The sequence below is a fragment of the Passer domesticus genome, chromosome 7 (assembly GCF_036417665.1).
Source record: "Passer domesticus isolate bPasDom1 chromosome 7, bPasDom1.hap1, whole genome shotgun sequence".
NCBI classification, from domain to species: domain Eukaryota; kingdom Metazoa; phylum Chordata; class Aves; order Passeriformes; family Passeridae; genus Passer; species Passer domesticus.
Genome location: NC_087480.1, coordinates 58,445,057 through 58,471,492, shown reverse-complemented (window position 1 = coordinate 58,471,492; position 26,436 = coordinate 58,445,057). Strand labels below are relative to the sequence as shown.

At 46.8% G+C, this 26,436-nt stretch overlaps 1 protein-coding gene across 1 annotated transcript; it reads left to right on the top strand.

Annotated features, from left to right (window-relative positions):
* The first annotated feature begins 1,184 nt into the window (after positions 1–1,184).
* Positions 1,185–24,615, top strand: FYB2 (FYN binding protein 2). Its single transcript, XM_064428972.1, is given in 20 exon segments — positions 1,185–1,265; positions 4,495–5,209; positions 6,141–6,335; positions 7,399–7,432; positions 10,387–10,475; positions 11,203–11,231; positions 12,380–12,411; positions 13,223–13,307; positions 13,600–13,753; positions 15,602–15,722; positions 15,822–15,865; positions 16,146–16,215; positions 18,065–18,148; positions 19,045–19,073; positions 19,844–19,904; positions 20,434–20,526; positions 22,207–22,291; positions 23,741–23,897; positions 24,006–24,039; positions 24,477–24,615. Coding segments are annotated over 20 exon segments (2,202 nt in total). The 3' UTR covers positions 24,487–24,615.
* The last annotated feature ends 1,821 nt before the right edge of the window (positions 24,616–26,436 follow it).

Here is a 26,436-nt window from a genome sequence, read left to right as displayed (position 1 = left end):
GCTGTGCCTAGGACCCTGAGGAACAGCTCTCCATGGAGAGGAGCTGCAGCAAGGATGGCTGGTTTTGCTGGGCTCTGCTGCCCAGAGATGAAGGAAACTCTTTGTTCCTCTGGGGAAATGTCTGCTTTAATCACTCCGAGGTCTCTGTGGGGAAGAACAGGCTGCAGGCTGGATTGGTGCAGAGGGGTGAGTGTCACCTATGGGGAAACCTAAAATTTGGGGTGAGAATTACTGCTGGACATCATGGGGCTCCTCATCTGTGCTCAGTTTTGCTTGCCCCAGGTGTGGGAAGGGACCTGGGAACACGCTGGGGGGTTGGAACTGGACAACTTTACAGTCCCTTCTTACCAAATCACTCAGAGATCCTATAAACCTCCACAGACCTGGACATCACATGGACACAGACAGTGCTGTGAGGGCACAGATGTCGAGGCAAGTACCACCCTTTTCCTCAAAAAGCAAACCAAACCTGAGCTCTCCCTTTCCCATGCCAAGCCTGACGTTTGTGGCTCAGGTCAGGGAGTGCTGGGCAGGCTCAGCCCAGCCCAGGTGAGGCTCTCCCCGCCCCGGGGGCAGAGCCAGGCTCAGCCCAGGTGTGTTTAGGGCTGGCTCCTCCTCGCCTGGCCCGGCTGGGCTGTGCTGGAGCAGAGCAGCAGTGGCAGGCAGGGCACACGGAGCATGCTGGGCTGAGCTGCTGGAGCTGGCGTGGAGCAGCGAGGGATGGACCTGGTAACTGCTGGGGCTCTGTCTCTTCTGCAGCTGGCCCGGGGGAAGGATTTCTGCTTGGTTTTCTGCTGCTGATCCATAGCTTGGGGCTGTTCTCTCCATGGAGATCCTGGAGCTGTTTATCCTGGGAGTGAGGTGCGCTCGCATCCTGCTCTGTGTGCAGACCACACAAAAACTGCTTTGCTGCCCAAAACAGGGGCTCACAGCGCCTGCTTTCTTCCCCTTTCACTCTGACATGAGCTGCAGTTGTGCCTCTTACTGTAACAACAGGCTGAGTTGGGTTTTATTGATTTATTTTGGGAGAAGCCATGGGTTAATGAGCCGATGATATCTGCAATGTGCTCTCCTCAGCCTGCCCGGGGTGCCTGGGCTTGGCTCCAGCAGTCCCACGCCAGGGCAGAGGGCAGCACAGATTAAACATTTACCCACCACAGCTCCCTTGGGAATCAAGATAAAGGATGGAGTAAACCAGAAAAATTCCAGGAGGGGAACATGCAGTGCTTCCTCTCGGCTGTCTGGCGTGCCACCTCTCAAATGGGGTTTATTTTCCTGTGTTGATTCATTTTACAAAAATAACTTCAGGAAACTAATGAGAATTAGTTTGATTTAATTAATTAATTGAAAAGAGAAGGTTTTGGGAAAGCTTTATTGCAGCATTTCAGTACCTGAAGGGGCTACAGGGGAGCTAGAAAGAGACTTTTGACAAAGTCCTGGAATGACAGGAGAAGGGGGATGGCTTCAAACTGAAAGAGGGCAGGGTTAGATCAGATATTAGGAAGAAATACTTCACTTAGAGGGTGGGGAGACCCTGGCACAGGTTGCCCAGAGAAGCTGGGGCTGCCCCATCCCTGTAAATGTCCCAGGTCAGACTGGATGGGGCTATGAGCAGCCTGGTCAGTGTTGAGTGGGCTCATGGCAAGGGGTTGGAACAAGTTCATCTTTAAAGTCCATTGCAATCCAAACCATTCTGGGATTCTGTAATTCAGTTTCCTTTTGTTTAGTCCAAGGTATCAGCACACACCTCCTGCTGGTGCTCCTTCTAAAAGTCACCATTATCACAGGCTCAGGCTGAGCTTTATTCTGCTTCCTAGACTGATCTTGATGTTAGAAGAGCACTCTATTTATAGGGAGAAAATATGGCAAGTTTTGCTGCCCCCTGACTCTGTAGTGCTTCTGTCCCCTGACTCCTAAATGCTCACAGCTTTCCGGCCAGTGGAAGTTTGTTTCCTTTTTTCTCTCTCTTCCCCTCTCATCTTTGCGTGGGCTTTTGCCAAATGTAGCATTATTCACAGTCAATTATTTGGCCAGATGTAGCTGTAATACACATTGTGAGCTTTTGGCAGGCCTTTAAATTTATGAGTGTGTTCTCCCTGCTTGTCAGCTGGTCTGATTTTCAGGGGACCTGAGCCCTCCCTGAGACACTGGGAATCCAAGTGTGTCCTGCCTGTGACCTGCCCAGCACTGTGCTTAGGCTGAGTAACCCCCTGGGCCAGCTGAAAGTGTGTGGATCAAACAGGAGAGCTGCTTGGATGGGTTTGTGGTTTGAAACAGCCCCAGCTCTGATGGAGAATTATCCCTGCAGAGCCTGGGAGAACTCACTGCACCTTGGAGGGTCTGGCTAAGCTCGGCCCTGTGCAGGGAAACACCATTTGCAGGAGCTTTTTGGGGAGGGATGGATTGCCCAGCTGGGTGTGGGTGTGCAGGAGGTGGCAATTTAACCCCATCCACCCCAGCAGTTCTCTGTGTGTGGCTGGGGACCATACCTGTCCCTCCTTCCATGAGCATCCCATCAGGCTGCACTCTGGGGGAACCATGTCCTGGTGAGGGCACTGAGAGTATATTGAGCACAGATAATCTTCTTCTTAACTGGGCAAATCAGATGAAGCTGCCATTTCAAGGCAAGAAGAAGAACAATTTGAGGGGGGGAAATGAAATATTCATCATATCCTCATATCCATCCCACTTTAATTAAACTTAGTGCCAAGCTCGTGGCTGTCACAGCCCATTTCTGTCACAGCCAGTGCCAGGAAGAGGCCTGACCAAAAACCCCATGTCTGCCTCACCTGGGGCACGCTGAGACAAGCAGGTACTTTTCCTTTCTCTTCTCTTTTCTTTGTCTCCGAGGGCACTGATGAGGAATTGTTTGCTCCAGTAAAGAAAATCATCACGGGGAGGTAAACAGCTCTGAACTCTTCAACCACTGCTGCAGCACTGCACATTTCCCTGCAATTGCATTAGGGCACCTCACTGCTTTATTTCCTGCCTGGCATCGCTGGAGGGATGGGGTACATGTGGGTTTTTTTTAAATTTTCCCCCCCAAACCTGATTCATCCTCCGTGTGCCTCTGGAAGCATCCATTCCCATGGCTCTCTGCTAGATTAGCCTGTCTGGGCAGCTCACACGGCATCAGGCTGCTGACCACTAATATGAAATATAATTGGAGCAATTCAAACCTCTCCCCCAAGGGCTGGTTCTTTACATCATGTACTACCCTGTGAAAGTAATAAAGTCAGTGAAAGGGGTTATTCAAGAGAAATTGTCAGTGTTTAATAAATCGTGCAATTAAATGCAATAAAACCTCAGTATGCTATTCATCTGTTCTGTCTTAACACTTAAGGCTGGAGCTTTTTTCAGAATAACGAAGTTCTGTCCTAGATAATTTTTTCCAATTTCCTCATTAGACAGGTTCTCGTGAAGCCTTGCGCTGAACTAAGCTGCCAGAGCAGAGCACCTAATGTAATCATGGCATATAAAAAGTTATAGAGCAGTTCAAGGACTTAAGTAGCTCATAAATTTTTCTTTGTATTTTCTCCCTAGCTCAGTTCAGGGCTGAATTTAAGCCACGGCACTGCAGGCAAAAATCGTGGTCCCATTTCTCCAGCATGGAATGCAGGGGAGTGAGTGACTGAAACAAAATGTTTTTTAAGTGCCCTTTTAAACTGCACTGTCACTGATTTGCTCCTTTTCTTCAAGAAGCTGGGGTCTGGTACCTGTGTGGGAGAGGAGCTGAGTGTCATGGCCAGTATCCATCACCTGCACTGGGAGATGCTCTCTTTGTGCCATGTGTTTGGATTGTGTGTGCTCCACTCCCCAGAATGGCATTAAAGGCAAGGGGAGAAGCATCCAAAGAGCCCTGGGTGACCTAAGGGACCCTGAGCTCAACCAGCGTCCTGGAGGAAGAGATTTTGTCCCAGGGGTCATTAGGAGTGCAGCACCAAGGAGGATATTTAGTGCTTCTCCTCTGGTGGAGCTGTCTCAAGGAGGGTGAGGATGGACTGGGCATCTCTGGAGCAGCACTGGCCTCTCCCCTGTTTGGTGCTTGTGTACTGAAAATAACGGGCAGCTTTCATACCCAGCAGGTGCATAAACAGCATTGCAGCACTCCTGCCAGGAAAGCTTTAACATTCAATTCAGTGTTTGGCAGATCCTCCCAAGGGAAATTCTCCATCACTGGGTGACATTGGGGAGAAAGAGGCATTTCCCCTGGCCATGCTGCTCCTGCTTGGTTTCCATGCTCTGCTCCTGCATTTCCCCCCTGTTTTCGGCTCTTTTGTCTTCACCAGAAGTGATTTGTGAGCCTTTGGAGGATCCTTTGAAAGAGCAAATTCTCCTCTGCTGCTTTTAAATTTTCACCAGGATCGGTGTATCCTTGGTGGCCAAGGTTGAGCATGCAGCCTGTTTCTCTCTGAAAACAGGATGATTGTTTAAATTGCCCATTGCCACCTCTGTAAACAGCTGTACTGTGCTCTCCTCTCTCCCCTCACCCAGGAAGGCGTGACAGATTTCAAAGCCCTCCGAGCAAAATTTCAGAATGATTCTAACTTGGCCAACAAGCCGGGGCAGAAACCTCCCGCGGAGATCACCCCCAAACCCGACTCTGCAGGGAGCACCACCTCCAGCCCTCTGCCCCTGCCCAAGAGAGAGCTGAGAGTGTCCAAGCCTGCCCACCCCACCTCCCAGCCCCCTGTGCTCACCCAGCACAGCCCCTTGGCACAGCCCCGGGGTTACAGGGAGAGGACGGGGCACAGCAAAGAGCACACGGGCAGCACCTCGCAGAAAGGGCTGAGCTCTCCCAAGAGCAGCTCAGAGAAGCCTCCGCTCTCCTGTGGCACTGACCAGCAAGGATCAAGTCAAACAGCTCCAGAGGACCCTCAGCTCCCGGATTCTTTCCAGCATGTCCTACAGATCTGGGAAGAGACTTTATCCGGCAAGGAGAAAACGAGTCCAAGAGTCCCAAACCAGCGGGCGGCAAACTCAGCTCCTGCTGCATCAGGCAGTGCCAGGATTCCACCCTCTGGAAGCTCCCCTGTGCTGGACTGGCGTGCCCAGAGGAAGGATGCTCTCCGTGGCAGGGGGATAGCCCTTCCTCAAGCTCCCAGAGGAGACAGGAGCTCTGATGGAGCAGGTGCTGAGGGTGGGGTGGCATCTGCGTCCTGCCAGTCGGGTTATCGAGCACCAAGAGAGCCACCTCAGCTACAGAAAGGTATGGAAAGGTGTATTCTTAACACTGAATATAGAAATAGATGAGTGTATGGGCGATCTGGAAGTGCAGGATACAGCAGCAGGAGAGAAAAGCTCCTGAGGGTTGAGACCCTCAAACAAGAGGCCAAGCTGGCCCATGGGAATGCTCTGTTCTTGCTCTGGAGGTCCTGCAGGTAAGAAATGGGTCTCAAACTGCTGCTCTGCTTGGGTAAGGGGAGGATTCCCCATATCCAACAAATTTTTTTTTTTAAACTCACGCTAAGAAATTGCCCACATTTTGAGAGTAGAATAAAAAGTGAGGACAGGACACTATCTTAGTTTTGGCGTGCTTTTTCTGTTTGAAATCCCAAGGTAAATGTGACATCACAGAGATGTGAAAGGCTGGTCTGCAAAGACAGTTTATTTCTAATTAAAAGTGCTTAAACCTGAATCCCCACCACCACTACCACCACCTCTGCACCCTCCCAGCTTTGCAAAAGGTCATATTTAAGATCTGATAAGACATTTCTTAGAGATAAACTAGTGCTGGGAAACTCAGAGGCTGTGGAGCTCCCCTTGCTGACGTGACTGGGTGACGGGGCACTGAAAACCTTAAGTCTCTGTTTACCCTGGAAAGCCACCTCACCTGGACTGAGCGCTGCAAACAGCCACAGCCCTAAATCCTGGTGGGTTAAACTGTTACCAGCACAGAAAATTGGGCTGGTATCTTATCATCCAGAGGAAGGGAACTGTCGAGAGCCGAGACCCCAGTAGGGTTCAAGTGGTAAAAATCTGTGAAAATGGGCATTTCCATTTGTTCTGCCATTATGGTAGTGTGGTGATGGGGACACTGAAGCTGGTTAGAAATGTCAGTACAACAACTGATGATCCTACATGGATTTTTGATTACATCAGGGCTAATTGCTGCCTGTCCTTGTGCTTCTCTGGAGCAGAATCAGAACCTCCCTTCTGCCAGCCTGGAGCAGGAAAATGGTCTTACAGCCCTGGGAGCAAGTGGCCAAGAATTAAACCTCTCCCTTCAGCTGAATCCCTGGGTCCTGCCCCTGGGAAGCCTCCAAGACCCCCAAAGGTTGATCTCAGTGCTTTCCAAAGCACCATGCCTTTGGTCCACAGAGGAAATGAAACAAGTAAGAGATATTCAGTCTTTTTCTCCCCCCCAGATCTGTTCTATAGAAAATTAATTAAAATGAGCAGTTTATTGACAGCTGTAAGGCTGCGATTTCCAGCGCACAGAAATCAGACATTGTTACTTGTTTATAACTTCTTCCTCAAACATTAATAAGAGCCCAGCAGTTTCAGTGGGGCCGATTTTTGCTCTTAATCTGGGAAAGGGATCTGGTTTTCCAGGCTGGACGCCATCCCATGCTCAGAAACCCTCTTCCCTCCCAAGTGCAGCGTGCTGAGAGCAGTTTACAGCTGGCTGTAAAGCAGCAGCAGCTGCCTGTGAGCTGGGCTGATCTTTATCACTCCTCTTCAATGGGAAATGCCTCAGCTCTGGAGCACACAACTGTGGGAAGGCACAATAAAATTGTTAGAAAATAGTCTGCTAATCCCCCCCACTTCTGTTTTAAATACAACAGAGCGCAATGTCGTTAAGTGTTCCGACATCAAGAAATGCAAAAGTTCAGTTTCCCATAATAAAACCCTATTGATGTTGCATAACAGAATATTCTGGACCACTTAGTAAGCTGCTAAGTGTTGTTTCTTTATAGATACAGCCTTAATTACAGCCAGATCTTTAGGCACAACTTTTGATTAATTCAAAGGGAGCTGCTTGTGTAAGGAGGGCTCTGCTAAAGTCTCTTTGGATTTACAGTGCCAATTCTTATTGGTGTGCCCTGGCTTTGATAAGAACGAGAGGGGAAGAGAGTTTTTCACTGAAACTCTTTGCTAGCCTACTTGCCCTTTCTAAATATACTAATCTGATGGGGGGAACTAGTTACATTTATATGCCATCATCTCCATGCCCTCCCAGTATCATCTGTCTCTAGAAAGCCTGAGGTTGTAGCCAGGAAATGTGAAATAATAATGGCAAATTAACAGGGCCACGTCCCCAGTTTGTGCTGGCAGTGCTGTGTCACACCTGCCTTTGTGTGCAGCGAGGAAGGGCTGTCCCTGTCACCCCTGCCTTGTGCTCTGGGGGGTGTGGGCTTGCCTTCCAACACTAATCCTCTGTGTCTTTGTGTGCAGCTGCTGGAGAAGAGGATTACCTGAGCCCTGAAAGGTGAGCCCGGGGAGAGGCAAGGTGTGGCTCACAGGTGATGGTGATGCCTTGAGAAGGCTGTCCTAGAACAGAACCTGGATGGAGTTAAAGAGTAAAGTAGGTGTTTATGAAAAGGCCTCAATGGATCCACCTTGGGCAGCACCAGAGCCCAGCCAGGGCTGCCCCCAGGATGAACCCAAATGGCCCCAAAATGCACGAGCACTGCCGGGGTCTCTCCCTGGGCTCAGCTCTGCTCCATGTGCACATTGCAGTTCAGTGTCCAATCCCAGCTGCAGCCCCTGCAGTCCCACCCTGCTTGTTTTGCTCTCTGCAGCCCACGGGCTTTGTGCTCTTGGGCTGAGATTGGGATCATTTGTCCTTGGTGCCCAGCTGGAGCAGGAATTGTTTTGTGTCCCTGCTCTGTGCAGAGCTCCCCATCCCCTCATGTGAAGCCCAGACCCACACACTAAAGCAGCTCAGAATCTGAAAATAGAAAAGTTAAAACCTGAGGCATCAGTGGGAGCATCCCCATCCCCTTTCCCCTTCAGCCTGGAGGGAATGGCCACTCCTGGAGGCAGCATCTTGCTCCAGGGGCTGCTCAAGGAGGAGGCAGCGTGCAAGGCCAGGTTGGATGGGATCCTGAGCAGCCTGGTCTAGTGGAAGGTGTCCCTGCTTGTGGGAAGGTTTGGAACAAGATCTTCTTTAAGGTTCCTCCCAACCCAACCCATTCTGTGACTGTGTGATGAGCCTACATGGCAAACTCAAAGCTGGCTGGGAGGAATGTCTCTTAAAGGAGAAAACTTCACCCCTCTTTCCTGTTGTGGGCTCTTAAGCCTCATGGAGAGCCATATCCATGTGTCTTTAGGTCTGGTTTAGCTGGTGGGAAGTAGAACTCTGCCATTGCTTTAGCTGCACAGTCATCACCCCCACCCCTGTGTGGGTTTTGTTTCCTGTTTGCTGTGTACTCAAGTTTTGTGTTTTTAGAAAAGAAATGCTTTTGAAAACTGTTGCTGAAACAAAGCCCTGGCATAACCAGAAGGTGTTGGGGGTTTCTTTGCCAGCAGCAAGGGAATTTGTATTCCTGCACAATTCTGTGATCCTTTGTTCATGCAGCCAGCACAACCAGGGCACAGGAGCCACTGCCCTTCCTCACCATCCCAGCCCTCCAGCTGCCTCCACAGGCTGAAATGAGGTTTTTATTGGGTGGTGGTCCAAAATAAGGTTTTTATTGGGTGGTGGTCCAAAATCACTTGAGTTTGTCTGAAACAGCTCAAGAATCTTGCAGACACAATTCTTTTGTATGCAGGGAGATCCTGACTTCTGGTCTCTGACTTGTCACGAGTGCAGCAGCCTGGGATTTGTACAACAAGAACAGTAAAGTGGAGGAAAATATTCATACACATGTTTTGGTGTAGTTGTGGAGAGGGGAAATGGAACAGCTGAACCAAAGCAAAGCGAGGGGAATTCTTAAAATACTTTCTGTGCCCAAACAACTCCTCCAGCTATCACAGCAAGTTGCTCTTGACATCATGAGGTGCTCCTGCCAGTGTGGGCCGGTGTTAACTTTTAACCTGTACTTGTCAGAAGAGAACTGGTCAAAAAATAACCTCCTCCAAAGCTGTCCTAACAATGTAATGCAGCAGGGTTAGCAGTCTTGCTCCAGCACTTGTGATATGGTCTTTACAGTAGGTCACTTGTGTTAAATATTAACTGAGTGATTACAGGGGAAAATAAATAAATCTGGCATAAAAAGCAAAATAGCAGCAGTTTGGGGACAGGAATTCCCCTCCTCGAAGCCTCACCTGGAATGAGGTCTGGTCTCTTGGAGACCCTGGCATAGTTTCTTGTGGGACAGCAAGGCAGTGTCCCCAGTGCTGGGGGCTGCAGGGGGGGCTGGGGCAGCCCCTGCCATCAGCACAGGCTTGACTTTAGGGGCTGTTTCTTTCTCTGATTTCACTGCTGTCAAAGTGCACCTTGAGTTTCTTGTTCCTCGTGTTCTGGTTTGCCCTTAGTACTCTCTCTGTCGAAGCTGAGTGGGGACAGCGGGGTGATTCCAGGAAAAACAGACCCTCCCTGAGGGTTTTTACAGTTAGCAGGAGGAAGTTCCTGCTGGAATTCTTCCTGGTGCTCTTTCCCCACCTTACCCTGTCCCCCACGTGTGTTACGAGCTGTGTCTTGTGCTTTTGCTGCTTCCTGGTACATTCCTAAAATGCCAAAAGCACCACTGTGGGCGGAGGGGAAGACCAGTGGATTCGCCTGGGTAATTCAGGAATGCTGGGTTTTTTACCTCTGCATCTGCTCCCAAATGACAGTGATGTGAATTTCTGGAGGAGGGAAGGAAAAAGGAGAATGGGGAGATGGGAACTGGGCTGGAGAGGCCAGCACTTGAGGCTGTGTGGTGCTGGAGCTGTGGCTGGCACGTGCCACTCGGTGTTGGCACGGAGTGGGTGGATTGATAAGCTCAGGAGCAGGACCTTTAAAAGTCCCCTCTGCTATCTCTGCTTCCCCTTTTGTTCCCTTCCATGAGAAGCCACGTGCCAAAGAGTGCAACAGGGAATTGTTATCAATTTCAAAGTACCTGAGTAGGTTTGAAAAATGCTGTGCTTCAATTTCCTTGTTTTGTTTTTCTGTTTTTTCTTTTTTTTTTTTTTTCTGTTTCTACTTGAGGGATTGCTGTAGGCAGAAGACTCTAACCCTGGTAGGAAGTTTTCTGATGTGCTTTGAGCCCTCTAAATGCAGCCTGGCCTCCCAAAGGACAAGCAGTGGGAGTGTGGAGTCAGGGGAAGGTTCAGCTGAGCCCTGCATCTGCCACAGGTCTCCTCTCCCTCCGAGGAATTCCTGATTTCACCTTCCTTTTTTGTAGGCTCACTATCAAAGCACTTGATTTCCTTGTCCTTAAGATGAATATTTTTTCTTCATGCTACTAAAAGGGATGGGAAAAAAAAAAATCTTTTCTCTCTTTTTCATCTTCTCAGTGCTCAACTTGAAGAGCAGAATAATTATGAAGAAGCCCCGATGTACCTGAATCAGTCTGGGGACAGCACAACCTTGTGTGTCATTGAAGGTACTTTGAAAGGCAGCACTGCGAGGTGAATTATGTGCTAGCTGGGAGAAAAGCCTTTAAAATAAGAAATAATACAGGGTTTTTTTGTTAAGAAAAGCAGCTGCAGTGGTCTGGGAGAACAAGTATGAGTGTCCTGTCCCCCTGTGCAGTGTGAGGACTCTGGGGCAATGACAAAAAATGTCAAAATTCTGGGGGTAAAATGATGCTTATAGTAAAACTCAATGGGAATATCATAAGACTTGACCCATGTAGAGGAGGATAAAAAGAAGATAGCGAGGCAAACCTCAGCATCTTCTGAACAGAAGGGCACAGACCACGAGACCTTTCCAGGTCCATCAATATTTTTTCCCAGTATAATTTTCTCTATCAAAGGTGCCACTGCTCTGCTTTTGCATTTTCCAGTGGTGCCTCTTTTGGGAAGGATATTCCTGCCACGTGCAGGGGTTTTGTCTCCCAGTGGGAAAGGAGCCAAGCAAGTCCCTTGTGGGGGACTGCCACAGCCCCCTGGGATTTCACAGATCCCAGGAAACTGTGGCCACTCAGGCTTGGTGCTGCAGCCCCCTGCCTGCAAACCAATGCTCAAACAGCAGAGGGAAGGAGCCGTAGGACATGGGAAATGTGTGCTTGGATGCTGAGCATCCCACCTGAAGCTGAGTTTTGCACCTAAAAGTGCAGTGACTTTAACATGGACTAAAAATTAATACCTGTTCATAAATATCTTTCCTAGAACCTAAGGCAGAGCTGCAAAAACTCAAGGTAAGTGTCTTGAAAACTTCTGATATCTGTATTTCTTACCTGTCAAGAATTTCTCTGTGTGCTCTCTGTGAAGACTCTCAAAAAGTAAATAAGAAATTTGAGAGGGGACACAAAGACTAATGAGATTTCCAGACATACCCGTGGGAAGAGCCAGTTCCCTTGATTTCCACTGCAGAAATGAAAGGAAGTGATAACACCAGCTGGGTGGTGTTGGTGGGGGACCAAGTGTTAAGCACCTATACCAAGAATGTGAATTTTTGGAGGGTAAAAATCCACTGCAATGTTCTGGATTTCCTGCCAAGGGTGAGCTGGTGCTGGTAATCCCTCTGTGAGGATGTAAAAGCAAAGTTGAGCCAGGCTGCTTGGCTTGGCAGCACACCTGGAGTTGTGGCTCATAAGAAAGGACAATTGTGGTGGGCACAGCTGCAGGAGCCTTCATCCCCTGCTGCAGGGGTGTCTCTGCTGCAGATCCCTCTTCTCACTTCCCCCTGGCTGCAGAGGGTGGCATTCCCCTTGGCAGGGGGATATCCTGCAGGGAAGCAGGATCCTGCATGGCACAGGGCAGGAATTGCTGAAGCTGATCCTAGGTAAGCCCGGCTTGGCTGAGCTCAGCTGAGAGCTCATCACCTCGTGATGTCCATGTCCTGCCACCAGCTCTGGCCCTGCTGAAACTCTGTAAGATGTCAAACTCCAGTTTCAAGTCCTGGCTTGCAAAGCCATCACTCTGCCTGGGAAATAGCACAGCTTCCCAAACATATTTATCTCTGTGTGACTTACAGAGAGGTTCTCTGGCTTGGCTGAAGTCTCATTTTATGGCAGGCTGGGAAATCTTTATTTAAATTTAAAAAAACTTCCTCCTCCTCCTCTGCAAGCTCTCCTTTCTGTAATAGCTTCCATGCTGGCCAGTAGCTTCACTGGTCCAACCCTAGCACTGTTTTATTATCCCTGTATAGTTTGTCAATATGTGTATTCCCTGTCCTGCAAAGGAGATGAAATATCTTTGCTGATGACTATTCCAAACATAAAATACTTCTGGGCTTTCTAAAGAAATATTTCTTTAAATGCTAGTTGACAGCTGAGGCCTTGTATGAAAGCTTGACTGCTGAGAAAAGCACAGTGGCTGAAGGCTTTCCTCTTCTTTATTCTAGAAACGGAAGATTTTCCCCTTTGCCAAATCCAGGTAATTTCCTTTCCTCTCTGTCTCAAACTTCTTCTAGCCCCACAACTGATTAGGGTTAGGAATTGAATATTGTAACACTCAGTAAATAGAAAGAAATTTCATATATTTCATGACCAAGACAGCAGAGATGAGGCTTTTCTTTGCCAGCACTCGTGGTTTCTAAGATTGTTTTCATTCTAAAGCATATCTAGAGGGGAGATTGTAAAAAGTTGCACTGTCTATTACTACTGAAACCTGTAAATAGAGAGAGTTATGAGGCTCTCAAACTGGGACACCTGGTTGTAGGTCCAAGGCAAGGCAAGGTCCACTCTGAATTTCACCCTACAAATGTCTCACTTTATGCTCCTTGTGGTGTGCATTTATGGTCTCTGTCTGAGGGCTGGCTTTTTGGTGGTGATTGAAGAGTTGTGTGATAAAAAGAGGTCACTTTAATGGGAAAGGTTGTGATGCTGGGGAAAAAAAAGGTATCAAGTCCTGCATCCTGTTGCTGTCTCTTCTTGCCTAAATCTCTGTACAGTGTGGTGAGAGGCACATCGTGTGATCCAGGTGCCACCACAAATGCATCTATTTGTCCTTTCCAGCTGTGAGGAAACAATCATATTAATTTGTCTCTCTTCCAAAAATGATTTGTGTTATCCCTGAGTGACCATGGGCCTTTAGATTGGGCTTTGCCCTTACTTTACTGGTGGTCATTTGGGAATCTCCCTCATTCAGAGGGAAAATGAGCTACTTGTTTGGGCACTGTCACAGGGCAATGTGTTTGTGACTCTGCTGAAGTGTCTGAGATCTCTCTCATTTCTGAACATTTCAGCCCAGAAAGAGCTCTAACAGAGGATGAAAAAGAGGGAAAACCAAGTCATGAAAGAGCAAAATTGGAGGAGAACAGAATGTTCGAGGTATTGTATCCCTGAGGTTAATTTTAATAATTATTATAGGATGTCTGTTCTCCTTCTGTCCTCCCTCTGTTTGGGAAGCAGTTGAAACCTCAGCCCTTAATCCCAGGGGGTTTCACCTTCTCTTTTGCTTGTTCATCACTCCACTGCTTGAAGGGTGATGGGGAAGGGTGTGAAACTGTTTTAAGTCCGCAGATAATTGATATTCTTGTGGATGCATGGATGTGTAACAGAACTATACCTTAGAAAGCTGTTTCTAAGGACTGCATTGACCAAACCCAACGCTGGATCCCAGACAGGTGGAAGTGAGTACATGTCTCCCACCAGCCACGCCAAGGCAGAGGGCAGAGGTGGGCTGAAGGTTCTGCAAGGGAAGCAGGATGTGGCCAGTCCCCAAAATGCAACGCATCCAACCCCACCAGGGCTGGCAAAAGACAGAGCAGAGCACTGTGAGTATCTCATTGCACCTCTGAGTGCTTCCCCAGTCCCCAGCCCCATCTGCTGCCCAAATGTCTCTTCCATATGGGAAATAACGTTAAATTTGGATGCAACTCTTGAACCAATTTACTTAAACCAGGGCAAAAGGTTGCCTGAGCGTTTGTATTCTGGTCTGGATCATTTATTTTGGTTGTGCAAACAGCTTCCTACGTTGGTTACCCGTCTGCGCTGCTCCGGCCGAGGTGTTTGTTTTTCTAGCAGATTGCCCTTATCCGTGAGAGCTGAAATCCATCCCCTCTGCTCCTCGTGATTTATGGAGCCTCAGGAAAGGGGCTGGCCAAGGCTTGGGGTGGAAATGCACGTGAGCAGGATGAGAGCCTACAGGCTCCCTCTGTGCCTGGCTGAGATGGGTGGTGGCTCCTTGCTCCATCTCCTCGTGGTGCCAGGCTGACTTTGGGCTCCTTCTGTCAGGATGCTCTGAGGCAGTGACCAGGGCTGCTGATAGGCACCTCAGCTGCACAATTAAACCAAATCACATCCCCTCTCTAAGCACAACATCAGCTGTGAATGTCCATGAGTCCTGTTCTGCAAAGGCTCTGCAAGCCACAGGTGTGATATGGCAGCATTTCAAAGATGAAAGAGAGAAAAGTAGCTCTGTTGGGCTCTGTGGACAGACCAGGAGTGTGAAGGAGAAAGTGTAAATTGGCTGTGACCGTGGTTATTTTTATTGGTGTGGTTCTCAGGTATTTCTCTTTTTAAAAAATTATTATTATTTTAAATCACCTCATAATAATTTTCTGGTTTGGTTGGTGTCTGTTCCTGTAAAAGGTCTTGCTGGTTTGTTTGACCTTTGAACAGCTGGAGGTAATTTCTGTTGGGATTTTTTTTCCAAAGTACTCCTGCTTCAACAGAGAGGCTGATTTGGAGAACTGCTTGGTCCACCACTGCCTGCTTTTCTAATTTGCTGAATTTGGATGTTTTGGAGAAGTTTTGGTCTTTAGCTGGGCCATACTGAGGAGGTGCCTGTGTCCAGCAAGATCTGCTGCATGAGTCAGGATGGTTTGGGGTGGAGGGAGCTAAAAGATCCTCTCATTACACCCCTGCCATGGCAGGGGCACTTCCACTGTCCCAGGGTGCTCCAAGCCTGCCCAGCCTGGCCTTGGACACTCCCATGTTCATGTACAAACTCTGTCTGCTGTTATTGTGTGGCTGTATTTCTGCATTGCTCCAACTCTCTGAAGTCAATTTTGAGGTTCTAACATTGCCACTTAAGAGCTCTCCAGGAATAATCTGTTTCTAACCTCATGAGGTGCAAACCCCAGGCTTGATTCCAGCCCTCAGTGAAATCCAACCCAGGGGTGCTCATCCTCCTTGGGTCCTTTCCAAGGTGTTGATTTACAGGTGTATTCCAATAGACTGGTTCATTATTTGGATCTTAACATTTCCACCAGCCATGCCAAGCTTTCCCCTCCAATCACTTCTCTGGAGATCCAAGAATAATCTCTTGGATGCTTTTAGGTGAGGAAGATTTGGGTCAGAGCTGCCACAATTGAAAAAATCAGAAGACATTTTAAGTTTTTTAAGCATAAAATATTTTTATGACTTTTAAACATTTTAAAGCTACCAACCTGGAAAATTGTTCACTTTTGTTTCTTGAAGTGTCTCAGAGCAGAGAATTTTCTGTATTCCTGGAATGGAAAATATATTTGTAGGCTCTTATTTGTTGTGTTACCCTCAACAGTTGTCCTTTCTCTGAGAGGAGCTCCTCATAAAAGCTCCCAAAGGAAAGGTTAATTTCATTTATTTATAATTTATTTCATTTATTTCGTTCATTTATTTATTTATAATCTCATTTCCAGGGCACAGCATGGGTATTGGTGCTCCAAAGCCAGAAGGAACAACCTTGGGCCAAAACCCTGGGCAGTCTCTGCAGGCACCAGAGGACATCTATGATGACATTGAGGAGTTGCAGGACAGACTGTGAGTGTGCACCTGGGCTCTTGCAGTGCCTGTGCCTAGGAAATGTCATTTAAAATCCCTCCTGCAGCAAACCCCCCATGTCACACTTGTGTCTTCCAGCAGCCACGGCTCAGATGCCTCCAGTTCCTTCACTTCAGGCAGCAGTAAGTGGGGAAGCTCAAACAGAAGCTGCTTTTAATTTGGGCTGGTCCCTGGGAGATGCTGGGAATAGTTTGGTTTCACTTTCAGCATCCAGAGTGTCTCCTCCTGGCTGGGTTGCTCTGAATTCCCATTAAAACCAGTGGGTAGCAGTACACATGTCTGGCATGGAATTCATTTGAGCAGCCCTGGAGAGTAAAATGTAAAAGGTCTGGGTGCAATTTGTCCAGCAAACCTCACCTTGTTGCTACTGAGCTTGTCCTAATGGCATGCCTTGGTTTTAAGTTTCAGGAAACAGCTACGAGGAAACATATGAAGATGTTGAGATTGGGGGTGATAACCCAGCAAAACCAGAGTAAGTTGCAATTTCTTAGCCTGTATTTTGAAATTCTGGCCATTCAGCCTTGATCTCACATGCCAGGTACTCGCTGGAAGCCTTTTTTTTTTTTCCCCCCTGACTCAACTGTAGAAAAGTTGTTGTGTGGGTGGGTTTCTTCCCTTCTTCCTCCCTCTTTCCCTTTGGCTAACACTTCAGGAGCAAAAACTCATTACCAAAATTAAATCCCAGGGCAGTGAGGGGGATTTTTCTTCCTGTAACACCCTCCGTCCTTTGGAAGTACTGCTCTCCCAGACCTGTTTCTGCATCAAGCACACAGGACAGCCTCACTTGCCTTCTCTTCATTAAAAGTGTTGCTCAGCTGCAGATGAGAATTGGCACCTTTTCTGTGTGTGCCAAAAGAAGGATGCTCAAGGGACAAACTGTCCCCATAAAACAGGACAAAATGCTCACATTTGAGCTCACAGAAGGCTGGAGAAGAACCTGATGTGCTGCAACTAACTTGCAACCTGCCCTTTTTCATGCAGCCTCTCAAGATATTTGCTTCCACGGGGTGTGTTATAAAACCAATGAGTTTTGCAGCCTCGGGTTTATGCACTGCCTGAGCTTCCCAAATGGATTAGGAGGTGTAAGGTGAATTTTAGCTGTGTTTTGTGTGGTTCCCCACCCTCGTGCAGTAAAAAGTTGCCTCTGTGAGGAATAGAGACAGCCTTTGGGAAAGGCATATGTGGCACAGGATTGCTTGGAGTGCATCTGGTGGCTCTCTCCTGAGGAGCAGCGTGGGAGGAATAATAAGGTGTTGCTGTACATCTGCTTTTCCCTTACAAATGGGAAGCTTGCATCTGCATCCCAGTCCAGCTTCCACGTGGATGTACAGCCTGTGTGTGACAGAGAGGCAGGAAAAAGGGGAAAGCTGAACCCCCTGGAGGTGACAGGACAGTTATTAAAAGAAGGAAGTGTCATTTCTCTGCAAATTGTCTGTGGGAGCTGCGTGGTGGGGGAGCAGCAGCTCCTCCATCCTGAGGGAAGCACAGATGGATCATGCCCATCCCTGCCTCTCCTTCACCCCTCTGCAGAAATTAAACTCTCCTGCTGATTCACAAAGGGATCAGTGCACCTTGCTGGGGCTGCAGGGGAATTTCAAGGCCATTTGGGACCAAATTCACAGGTTTCAGAGGTCAGGGTCCTAATCCCCAAACCAGCCTTTCTGTGATCTCTCCATTGATCCCACGTGCAGGATTAAGTGTGCTGAGACACATAAAGGGTTTTTAATGGTCCTTGTGCAGGGGTAATGACCCCCAGGGGAGGACCTGGGCTGCCTGCAGGTACTTTACAAGGAAATTGCAGTGTAGATTTGCAACCCTTTGTAAACTTCAGAGAGAAGTGTGTGCCATGGACCCCCCTCCTCAAGGACACACACAATAGGAATGTGTGATGGAGGGTGGCTCAGAAGGTGCCCCTGATGTCCCCTTTCATGGTCACTGCAATGCTTCTGGGTAATGCTGCTCTTTCCTCAGGAATTTTCACTCTGCTTCTGGGCAATGCTGCTCTTTCCTCAGGAATTTTCACTCCAAAGAAACCTGGGTCATCCTCTAGCTGTTGGGTCAGAGGAGAACAACTTCAATTAATACAGAAAAGTTTAAAGCTAAGCAAAGATATGAGCTTGGACTTAATAATTAAGGACCTTTTGCTGTGCTGGTGCTTATCCCAGTGAGTCTATCATCCACATGATGCTGTTAGCACTTAAATTCTTCTTCTGAGCTGAGGTGCAGGGTCTGCTGCCCTTCCTTTCCCTGCCTCAGGATCTCTGGGGCTGCTTCTGCACCTGTGTCTTTTTTAATTTAAGACATGTTTTTCTTTTGGACAGAACAGAAAAACAAAAGAGATTTGGAAACCTGTTTAAGATAGAAAAGTTGAAGCTGAACAATTTCAGGCTCAAGGACAACCTAAGGTAAGAAAATGCTGGTGGTGCCACCCCTTCCCCCTTCAAACCTGAGCATTCCTCCTGGCAATTATTGGAGAGCAGGACGTCTAGGAGTAAGGAATACAGCTCTTTTTTGGGGAAACATAGGCCAAAAGTGTTTCTATCAATTCACAATGAGGAACTACTATGGCAGATGTGGCCAATGGTCCAACTGTGCAGCTTCTCCACAATCTCTGGCAGCAGGAGTCTCCTGGAGCTGGTCCTACTGTCCTCCACTGCTGCCAGCAAGGGCCTCACCCTGTGCACAGTGCCTGAACTCCAGGAAAACCCTGCCTTTTCTTATTTCTTTGGGAATTCCAGGTTAAACATGTCCTCTTTCATGTCAGGAAGGTTTGTTTTCCTTGCAAACCTTTTCACACAAGATGCCCATCAGCAGTTCCTTCAAATATAAATATCATTATAGGGAAAGAGCCACCAGGTTTTGTGCCATTCTCCTGTCTCAAAGAACCCTGAAAGCTCCTGAAATAGTCTTAGATATCTAGAGACATTGCCACCTTTGAATTCCTGGACAACCCCTGATGTTGGCAGATGTACAGGAAGGAATTACTACTGACTAAAAATTCCAGCTGTCCAGCAATCTCCTTGCTGCTGAGAAGGGCAGCAGGAGTTTGGACTGTTCTTTGGATGCAGTGTAGATCTTTCCAGCTTGATAAACGCATGGCCCTTATTGCTGTCAGGATGGAAATGCTTATTTAACAAGGGATATCATTTTGGGAAATGCTGTTTGTACCGTGGAGCCCATACACCTCAACCTGTCTCTGTCACTTCAACAGCATCACTGACAGCTTTTTGGGGCTCCTCGTGGCTTTTTGGTCATTGTTGATGTGCAGATTTTATTCTAAAAGCCTTTTTTCTATCCACAGACTGGTTTCCATTTCAGTACCGAATTTAGGTAAGCACATACCTGTACCTGACTCCTGGGGATCTGTGTGTGTTTGAAGAGCCAAATGTTTTGTACAATCAGCATGGTGCACTGTGCCTTTCTGAAAATCATGTATTGTGGCAGCAGTAGCTTTGCAGACTTGATAGAGATTTGTGTTTCATTTGAGAGTGGGGGTTTTTCTTACTTTTGAATGGTTTTGCTTTAAAGAATAGCATTCCTCCTGCGGATCTGGATATATCCAGGAGGTAAAGTGTGAAATGGTCCATGCAGAACCATTGCTGGCAGTGGTATATGAGCCCATGGCACTCTAGCTTTACAAAAAAAAACAAAAAAACCCCCACTTTACAAAGGGTTTTACTCTTTGTAAAACTCTTTATTCCTGCCTGCTGGAGGGTCAAGTTCATCCTTTATATAAAATTGGGTGGGTACAACCTCAGCCTTGAGGAGGTGCTGGAGTGAACATACTCAAGTCCTGGTGTTGGGAACGCTCTTGGGCTGGCTGCAGTGCAAAGCTAGGGCTTTGCTGCTGCTCCTGCTCCATCCATGCAGCTGGATCACCAAACCCATGCAGAAAACTGCCATAAACACAACTAACCAACCCAAGCATCATTGCTTGTGCTGGGTGTTTGGGAGCTCTGAGGCTCCTTTTGCATTTCCTTGGCCCCTTTGGGTTGAGCGAAAAGCAGCAGCCCCAATTTTCCTCTGCAACAGATTATTTGGAGTATCAGGCTCAGAGGGACATTTCCTAATCATTTTCTGTCCTGCATTTTGGTTGACAGCAGCTGTCTCCCAGGAGGACAACGTGTATGATGATGTCGAGGCGGGGCAGGCAGAGACCAGGTGAGGATGGTGCCCTGTCCTGGGTTTGTCCTCAACCCAAGGAGATTTTCCTCCTGGCACAAACCTGTGCCTGGTACTGTAACCTACTGAGGGTCATGATCTGGTTGGGATTCAGTCCTCTGGAGGCAGTCCAGGTGCCCTCCCCGTGTGTGTTTAATTTGGCAGGATCTGTTACCCAGTTAGCGCCAGAGACGCGAAAAGGAGAGAGCAGCTCCCTGAAACACGTGAAAAATCAGATCTTTTTCCTAAGGAAGGAAAACTCTGTCTCCCAGACCCTATTATCAGCCCTGTCCTGGCAGGCTCCCTGTCAGAAAAATTACTTTTAATAGGAACAGCATGTCCTGGTGTCTTGCTGCCAGATGATTGCGGTGGCTGCGCGTGCTGGTGTAAATCACAGCAAGTGTTTGCATTTCAGTGCAGGGTGTGGGGGGAGATGGAGAAAAATCCCTGCTCTGTAGGCACAGGGGTCTGGGGAGGGGACACAATCTGCTGGGAAAAACCTGAAATCCTGCCTGTCTGTTCCTCTCAGGGGGAAGGATGACAAGTACAGGGTCTGGATGCCAAAACTTCGGGTGGCGAAAGAGTACAAGGACAAGAGGAAAAGCATCGACGACATGGAAAGGTCTTGATTTCCATTCTGTGTTCCCATTTTGTCTGACTTTGTACAAATCCCTGAGCGCTTTCAGGGGCAGGATGTCCCTGATTGCACAGATATTTTGTGTTGGTTGATAGTCCAGGGTCCTTTCCCTTTGAAGCCAGATTTCAGGAGCCTTTGCAGAAAACATCTCAAGGGTGAAACAAACCCTTGGATCTGAACTGAGCACAAGGGGAGGATACCCAAAGGTCTTATCCTGAAGTCTTGTCATGACTTTCCACTGAGCTGAGCCAAAAGTTGTTACTTGCTATATATTTGGCTCCTTTTTTGCTATTTTAGTAGATTTAGATTAGATTTTTGGAAGGCATTAATCCCTGTGAGGATGGTGAGGCCCTGGCTCAGGTTGTCCAGAGCAGCTGTGGCTGCCCCTGGATCCCTGGAAGTGTCCAAGGCCAGGCTGGACAGAGCTTGGAGCACCCTGGATAATGAAAGATGTCCTTGCTCATGGCAGGGGGTGAAACCATTTTATTTCTACAATTTTGGCAAGAGCCTTGTATTTTCAAGTATTGATTATTTGGGCTGATTGCATTGACTCTTGCTCTGCCATTCGTGCATAAAAGCAAATTTTTTTGCTGTTGTTGTTATTGGTGCTGCAAAAATTCACATGGGAGATTTCCCTTCCTTTTAGATCACAAAAATATGCATCACAGTGACCTTTTTCATGACCTAATACCTGGGACTTTGAATGTAAATCACAGACCCATTTTTCAGGTTCTCACCACAGAGTTCCTGCATGGGGCTGCTCAAACACCACGGGTTGTGCTGTGCAAAGTCTCAGGTATAACTTTACAGACCATCAGGGAGTCCATGCAATTTCAACTTTTCCTTAGAGATCACAGGTGCTGCCAAAGGAGGAATCTATTCACAGCTTAAAAGTCCCTAATTTCAGCTCTTGTTTCCCTTCCTCTTTAATTTTAAGTGCATCAAAATGAGCTGGGGATGAATAATTTATTACGAATGGGTGGATTTGTTTTTTGTTTTTTGGGGTTTTTTTTGTTTGGTGTTGTTTCCTGTCTTAGTTTTAAAATGAATGCTACAGCTGTAATTTTGTGTATCAGAAAGAGTGGCATCCCCATATGCAAGGAATGTCCCACTCCCTTTAAGTGGGTTATAAGAACTTGTTTTCCACTTTACAATGCCATATAAATGTCTGCTTGGGGGACTTTCTCCTCTGTGTGCTAAAAATCCCAAAGAAAATCTGGAGAGCTGTGTCAAACCCCACTTCCATAAGTGACTCAGGATGAGAGCTATCTGGGGACCCTTTATTTCTGAGCATAAATAAAACCAGAAGGAGACAAACTGCTGGGGGAAAAGTCAGTTGTTGACTTCCATAAAAATGGGGCTGATTTGAAACACTCAATAGAGAGTTTATTTGTTCCCACACTGCTTACAAACCAAAGAAAAAAAAATTATCCCAAATGGAGATACAAAATGTCTCAAGTTGTGCCTCACTAAATTTGAGTTGTCTATTCACCCTTTTCTGAGATATAGGGATGTGAACTTCATGTGCTTTGCTATTCCAAGAGTTCCTTGCAGACAAGGCTGGAATTAGGCTCTGGGTTGCAATTTCAGATGTGCCAGGGGTTATTTAAATGCAGCTCAGAAATGCTTATATGTGTGTGTGTGTGTGTCTCTCTCTTGTTGCAGAAATATCTTCAAATTCAAGAAGAGCAGTGAAGAAAAGAGCAAGAACATGGACAAAGAAGAGAAGTTCTTCAGAGAGACATTTATGGTGCGTGTCTTTCTGTCTGTGTCAGGGGAGGAAAGCAGCTCTGTGGTTTGTTTAAAACACTTGTTGTTGGTCCTCAGCTGTGCTGGGAAACTTTTCCCCTGACCTGTTGCCTTCTCACCTAATCTGGGGTTTCCAGAGGAGAAAAGCAGCTCTGTGGTTTGCTTAAAAGACACCTGGTGGAACCTTCTTGGTCCTCAGCTGATGCTTTAGGATTTAGCTTTTATATTTTTCAAATCCTGCACTGCACTACTGTATAACTCTAAACTCCATATAAAGCATCAGTTAGCTGTCTTCTCATTTCAGTCAGACAAAACAATCCCTCTGGGCCTGATATGCAAGGACACCTTACTGCCTCAGGCCTAAAAAAGTATAGACCAAAGTGAATTGAGGGGGAGCAAACTGGGGCTGAGTTATCTCCTCACATGGGACACCAATTTGTTGGCTTAAGCCCTTTTCTGACCAGAGATGGGGCAACTGAGAGGCATTTAAAAAACTTTTATTCTATTTTCAGTCTCATGAGAAGGGTGAGACAATATAGGTGCTATAATTCACACCATCACAATCAGAAGCCAACTATTTCCTAATTCCAATACACTCTAAGTGTTTCTTGGCCTATCAGCTTTAGCCACACCATGCTGTAAATGCCTTAAAGCCAGTAATCTAAAATTATCCCTCATCCCTTACTACAGTGTATGTTTCATAGTTCTATTTCTCCAAAGTATCTAGTGTTATTTGCAAGGCCACCTTTTGAAACTTGTTTCTAGTTCCATTTCTCTCTCTGCAATGTCTGTCCTGTTCCATGGCATTTCTAAGTCAGCATTTCTTATCTCAAGGTTTGCACACAGATGCACACACTGTGTGAGCCTTCTGTCAGGCTTTGAGAATTCTCTACAAATCCATTTCCCACAATTACCTGAAGCTGTAACTGGAGGATTGATATGTAAATGGACCAAACTTATAATTGTCCGAAAAACTCATGACCACCATCTGTCTTGGGTGTAGCCTCTGGGAGGCTGTGAGTGCCCAATATTGAAGGCCTTCCATAAATATCTGCTTTTGCTCTCTTAAATTTGTCTGGCCTCTGTTCTAGGTAGCCAATTCAAGGCATCAATCCCACTCCCTTAAATTTGTCTGGCCTCTGTTCTAGGTAGCCAATTCAAGGCATCAATCCCACTCCCTTAAATTTGTCTGGCCTCTGTTCTAGGTAGCCAATTCAAGGCATCAATCCCACTCCCTTAAATTTGTCTAGCCTCTGTTCTAGGTAGCCAATTCAAGGCATCAATCCAACTCCCTTAATTGAATCTTCATCAGAGGCATTGCTGTGAATTTTCTCCCCTTCTCCCCAAAGCCTCACAACCCATCCTGAAATCTTCTCCCTCCCTCCCCAGTGCCCTCACAAGGCTGCAAGCACAGATACAGAATAACTCCTGCTTGCTCCCTGTCCCCCAGTACGACAAGGAGATCCGCGTGCTCGCCAGGGCCAGCGCCGCGCGCTCGGTGCGCAGCCAGCGCCGCGCCGACCTGCCGCTCACAGCTGGGGAACAGCTGGATGTCATCGACGCCGCGCAGGGCCACGCCGTCATCTGCCGCAACGCCCAGGGCAGATGTGAGTCTGCAGCCCAGCTCTGGGGCACAAATCGGCTCCCAAACCACAGCACGTCCTCCGTGCTCGGCCAGGTTTTGGTAATTCCCTTCCTTTTTCCTCCTCCCTTAGATGGGTACGTTCTGGTGGAGCACTTGAACTTCAGGTAATCTCTGATTTTTTATTTACTATGATGCATATTCTCCCCTTTTTCCTGTGTGGGGATAGCTGGAGAAATGTGCTTAAAACTTCTGAAGGCAGGGGGAGTTAATGTAAACAGCCAGTATTAAATATTAAATAAGTACTTCCAGTTTTGCTCTGCTGCTGGACAAGTTTCCAGCCCAACTGCAGCTAAAAAAAGCCCTGTCCAGTCATGACTTGTGTAAATTGGAGATTCCTGACTTGCCTTCAGATATGCCATATTAATCCACATCTGCTGCAAACATGGGCCACTCAGTGAGCCTTGCCTTGCCAAAACACACCCTTAAATTCCCTGCTGCAGCACTTCCTTGCATGCTCATGCATAATTCATAGAAATTAGTCTCCCCTTACCCAGGTGGCCCTTGCTGGGAAAATTCCTTTTTTTTTTTTTCTTTGAGACAGACAGTACTAACTGCCCTGAGAGCTGCTCTCCCCTGGAGCATCCCTGAAGGTCTCTGTGCTTCCTGCATCCATGACAGCCCGTGTTGGTCAGCTGTGGGGTGATGATGGGAATGTAAATAAAGCTGGAGTTTTTTACACTGTTTAATGTGTAAGAAATGTTTCCTTATTTTTTCTTTTTTTTCCCCTGCAATTTAGAGCATGTCTTCACTGATTATTAGTTATTTTCAGTATTTCTAACTTTTTGGAGAAACTTCTTGGTCAGCTCTGAAATAACCATTTCTATATTTTAAGAAAAAGAATAGTGCAGTTTAGTTGCTCAATCTCATTTCTGTCAGAACTGCAAGTTTCCCCAAAAGATTTGCCCTTTAAAAAGCAAACCATATAAAATGGAACTGGTTTTGGTCTTAAAAGTATTGGGAGAAGTAGTATATATCACCACTCTTGCTGTGTTAAATATATAAAATAGTGGAAAAGTTGACTCATTTCTTTGCAAAAATAATATGAAAAAAAGAGTAAATAAAGCATTCAGTCAAAAATTACTTTATTTTTTTAAGCTAGCTTAGGCATCCCAGATATGTAAGAGCTGACTCCTGGCTCCCAAGGACTCGCAGCAACAGGGAATTACCCAACAGTTGCCCCTGTGTTCAGGCCAGTCTCTCTCCACTGTGGGCCTGGAGGATGATTACTTATTTTCAGAAAAATGCTCCTAAATGTAGGAAGAGAAATATAAATTGCTAATGGCTTCTCCTCCATGTATTCAGTAGATACCTTTCAAATGCGAAAAAAAATGTGGATAAAGTTTTTACATGGCTTTGAAAGAAAATAAACCCTTAAATCTGACTGCAGTGTACAGCTTTTACCCCTTCCTGGCACATTTTAGGAGCCCATATCAGTTTGCTCATAAATATCCTAAAAATGTAAGATGTTTTAATTAGAAATTATTAAATGTTCCAGGCTTAAGAAAAATAAAAGCGCTGTTTGCCACAGGGCCATTTCAAAGCTGGCATAGGAGACATCAGTAAAAAAAACAGAGCAAATATTTAACATTTACTTTTAAGTCTATACAGGCATTCTTATTTATTTTACCATGTGGTTACTATTAAGTGCATTGGCCTGCATCCATCCTTGCAGCAAAAAAAAATAAATAAAGCACTCCCCTGTAAGCATGCGCAGCTTTGCAGCACTGCCAGCCCAAATATTTGGATTTTTCTGGTGGAGAGGGAGAGTTTGGGGAGCTGGAGTGCGTGTTTGGCTTTGGCAGAGGCTGGGACGTGCTCTGTGCCCTTCACCTCCATCCCTTTGCAGGGAATTGGCCCCAGGGAAGTGTTGGAGACAGTGTCTCCTCAGGTTTGTTTTTTTTTTTTCCTATGGTGATGTTTAGGATTTAAACCTTGAAGAAAACACCCCCTTCCTCCACTCCTTCCTCATCCTCTTCCCCGCCAGCACTTGCTCACAACTCATGAAGTCTATTCATCACCCCTCTGTAAGCACTAGGGGCAAATCCTCTATTAGCCACATGTGCAAGCTCTTTTTTGCCTCCCAAGGAAGTCATTTAACAAGTTTTTTCTTATTTTAAATGAAGGGTTTTTTTAGGAATCTCCCCCTGTATCCTGTGACAGACGTGATGCAGCCCCAATCCTGGTGCTTGTGGGGTTGTGCCCAAACCCCTGGGAAACACAAACTCCTGCACTGCCAGAGGCAGCTGATTTAATGCAAGGATGCCTTGCAATACCCTCAGAAATGCTTTTTGTTCCTCATGGACACATTCCAGTGCATGCAAAGAAAAAAGAGCTTGCTATGGGCTGACTCCAGATAATACAAAAAATGCTTTAGATACAGCAACTTAGATTTCCTCAATTAAACCACAGGTTGGCTATATTTAGGTCAAGAGATTGGTCAGGAAATTAAACTCATCTTTTTTTTTTTTTTTGCTTCTTTTATAGTCTTATTGGTACATCCT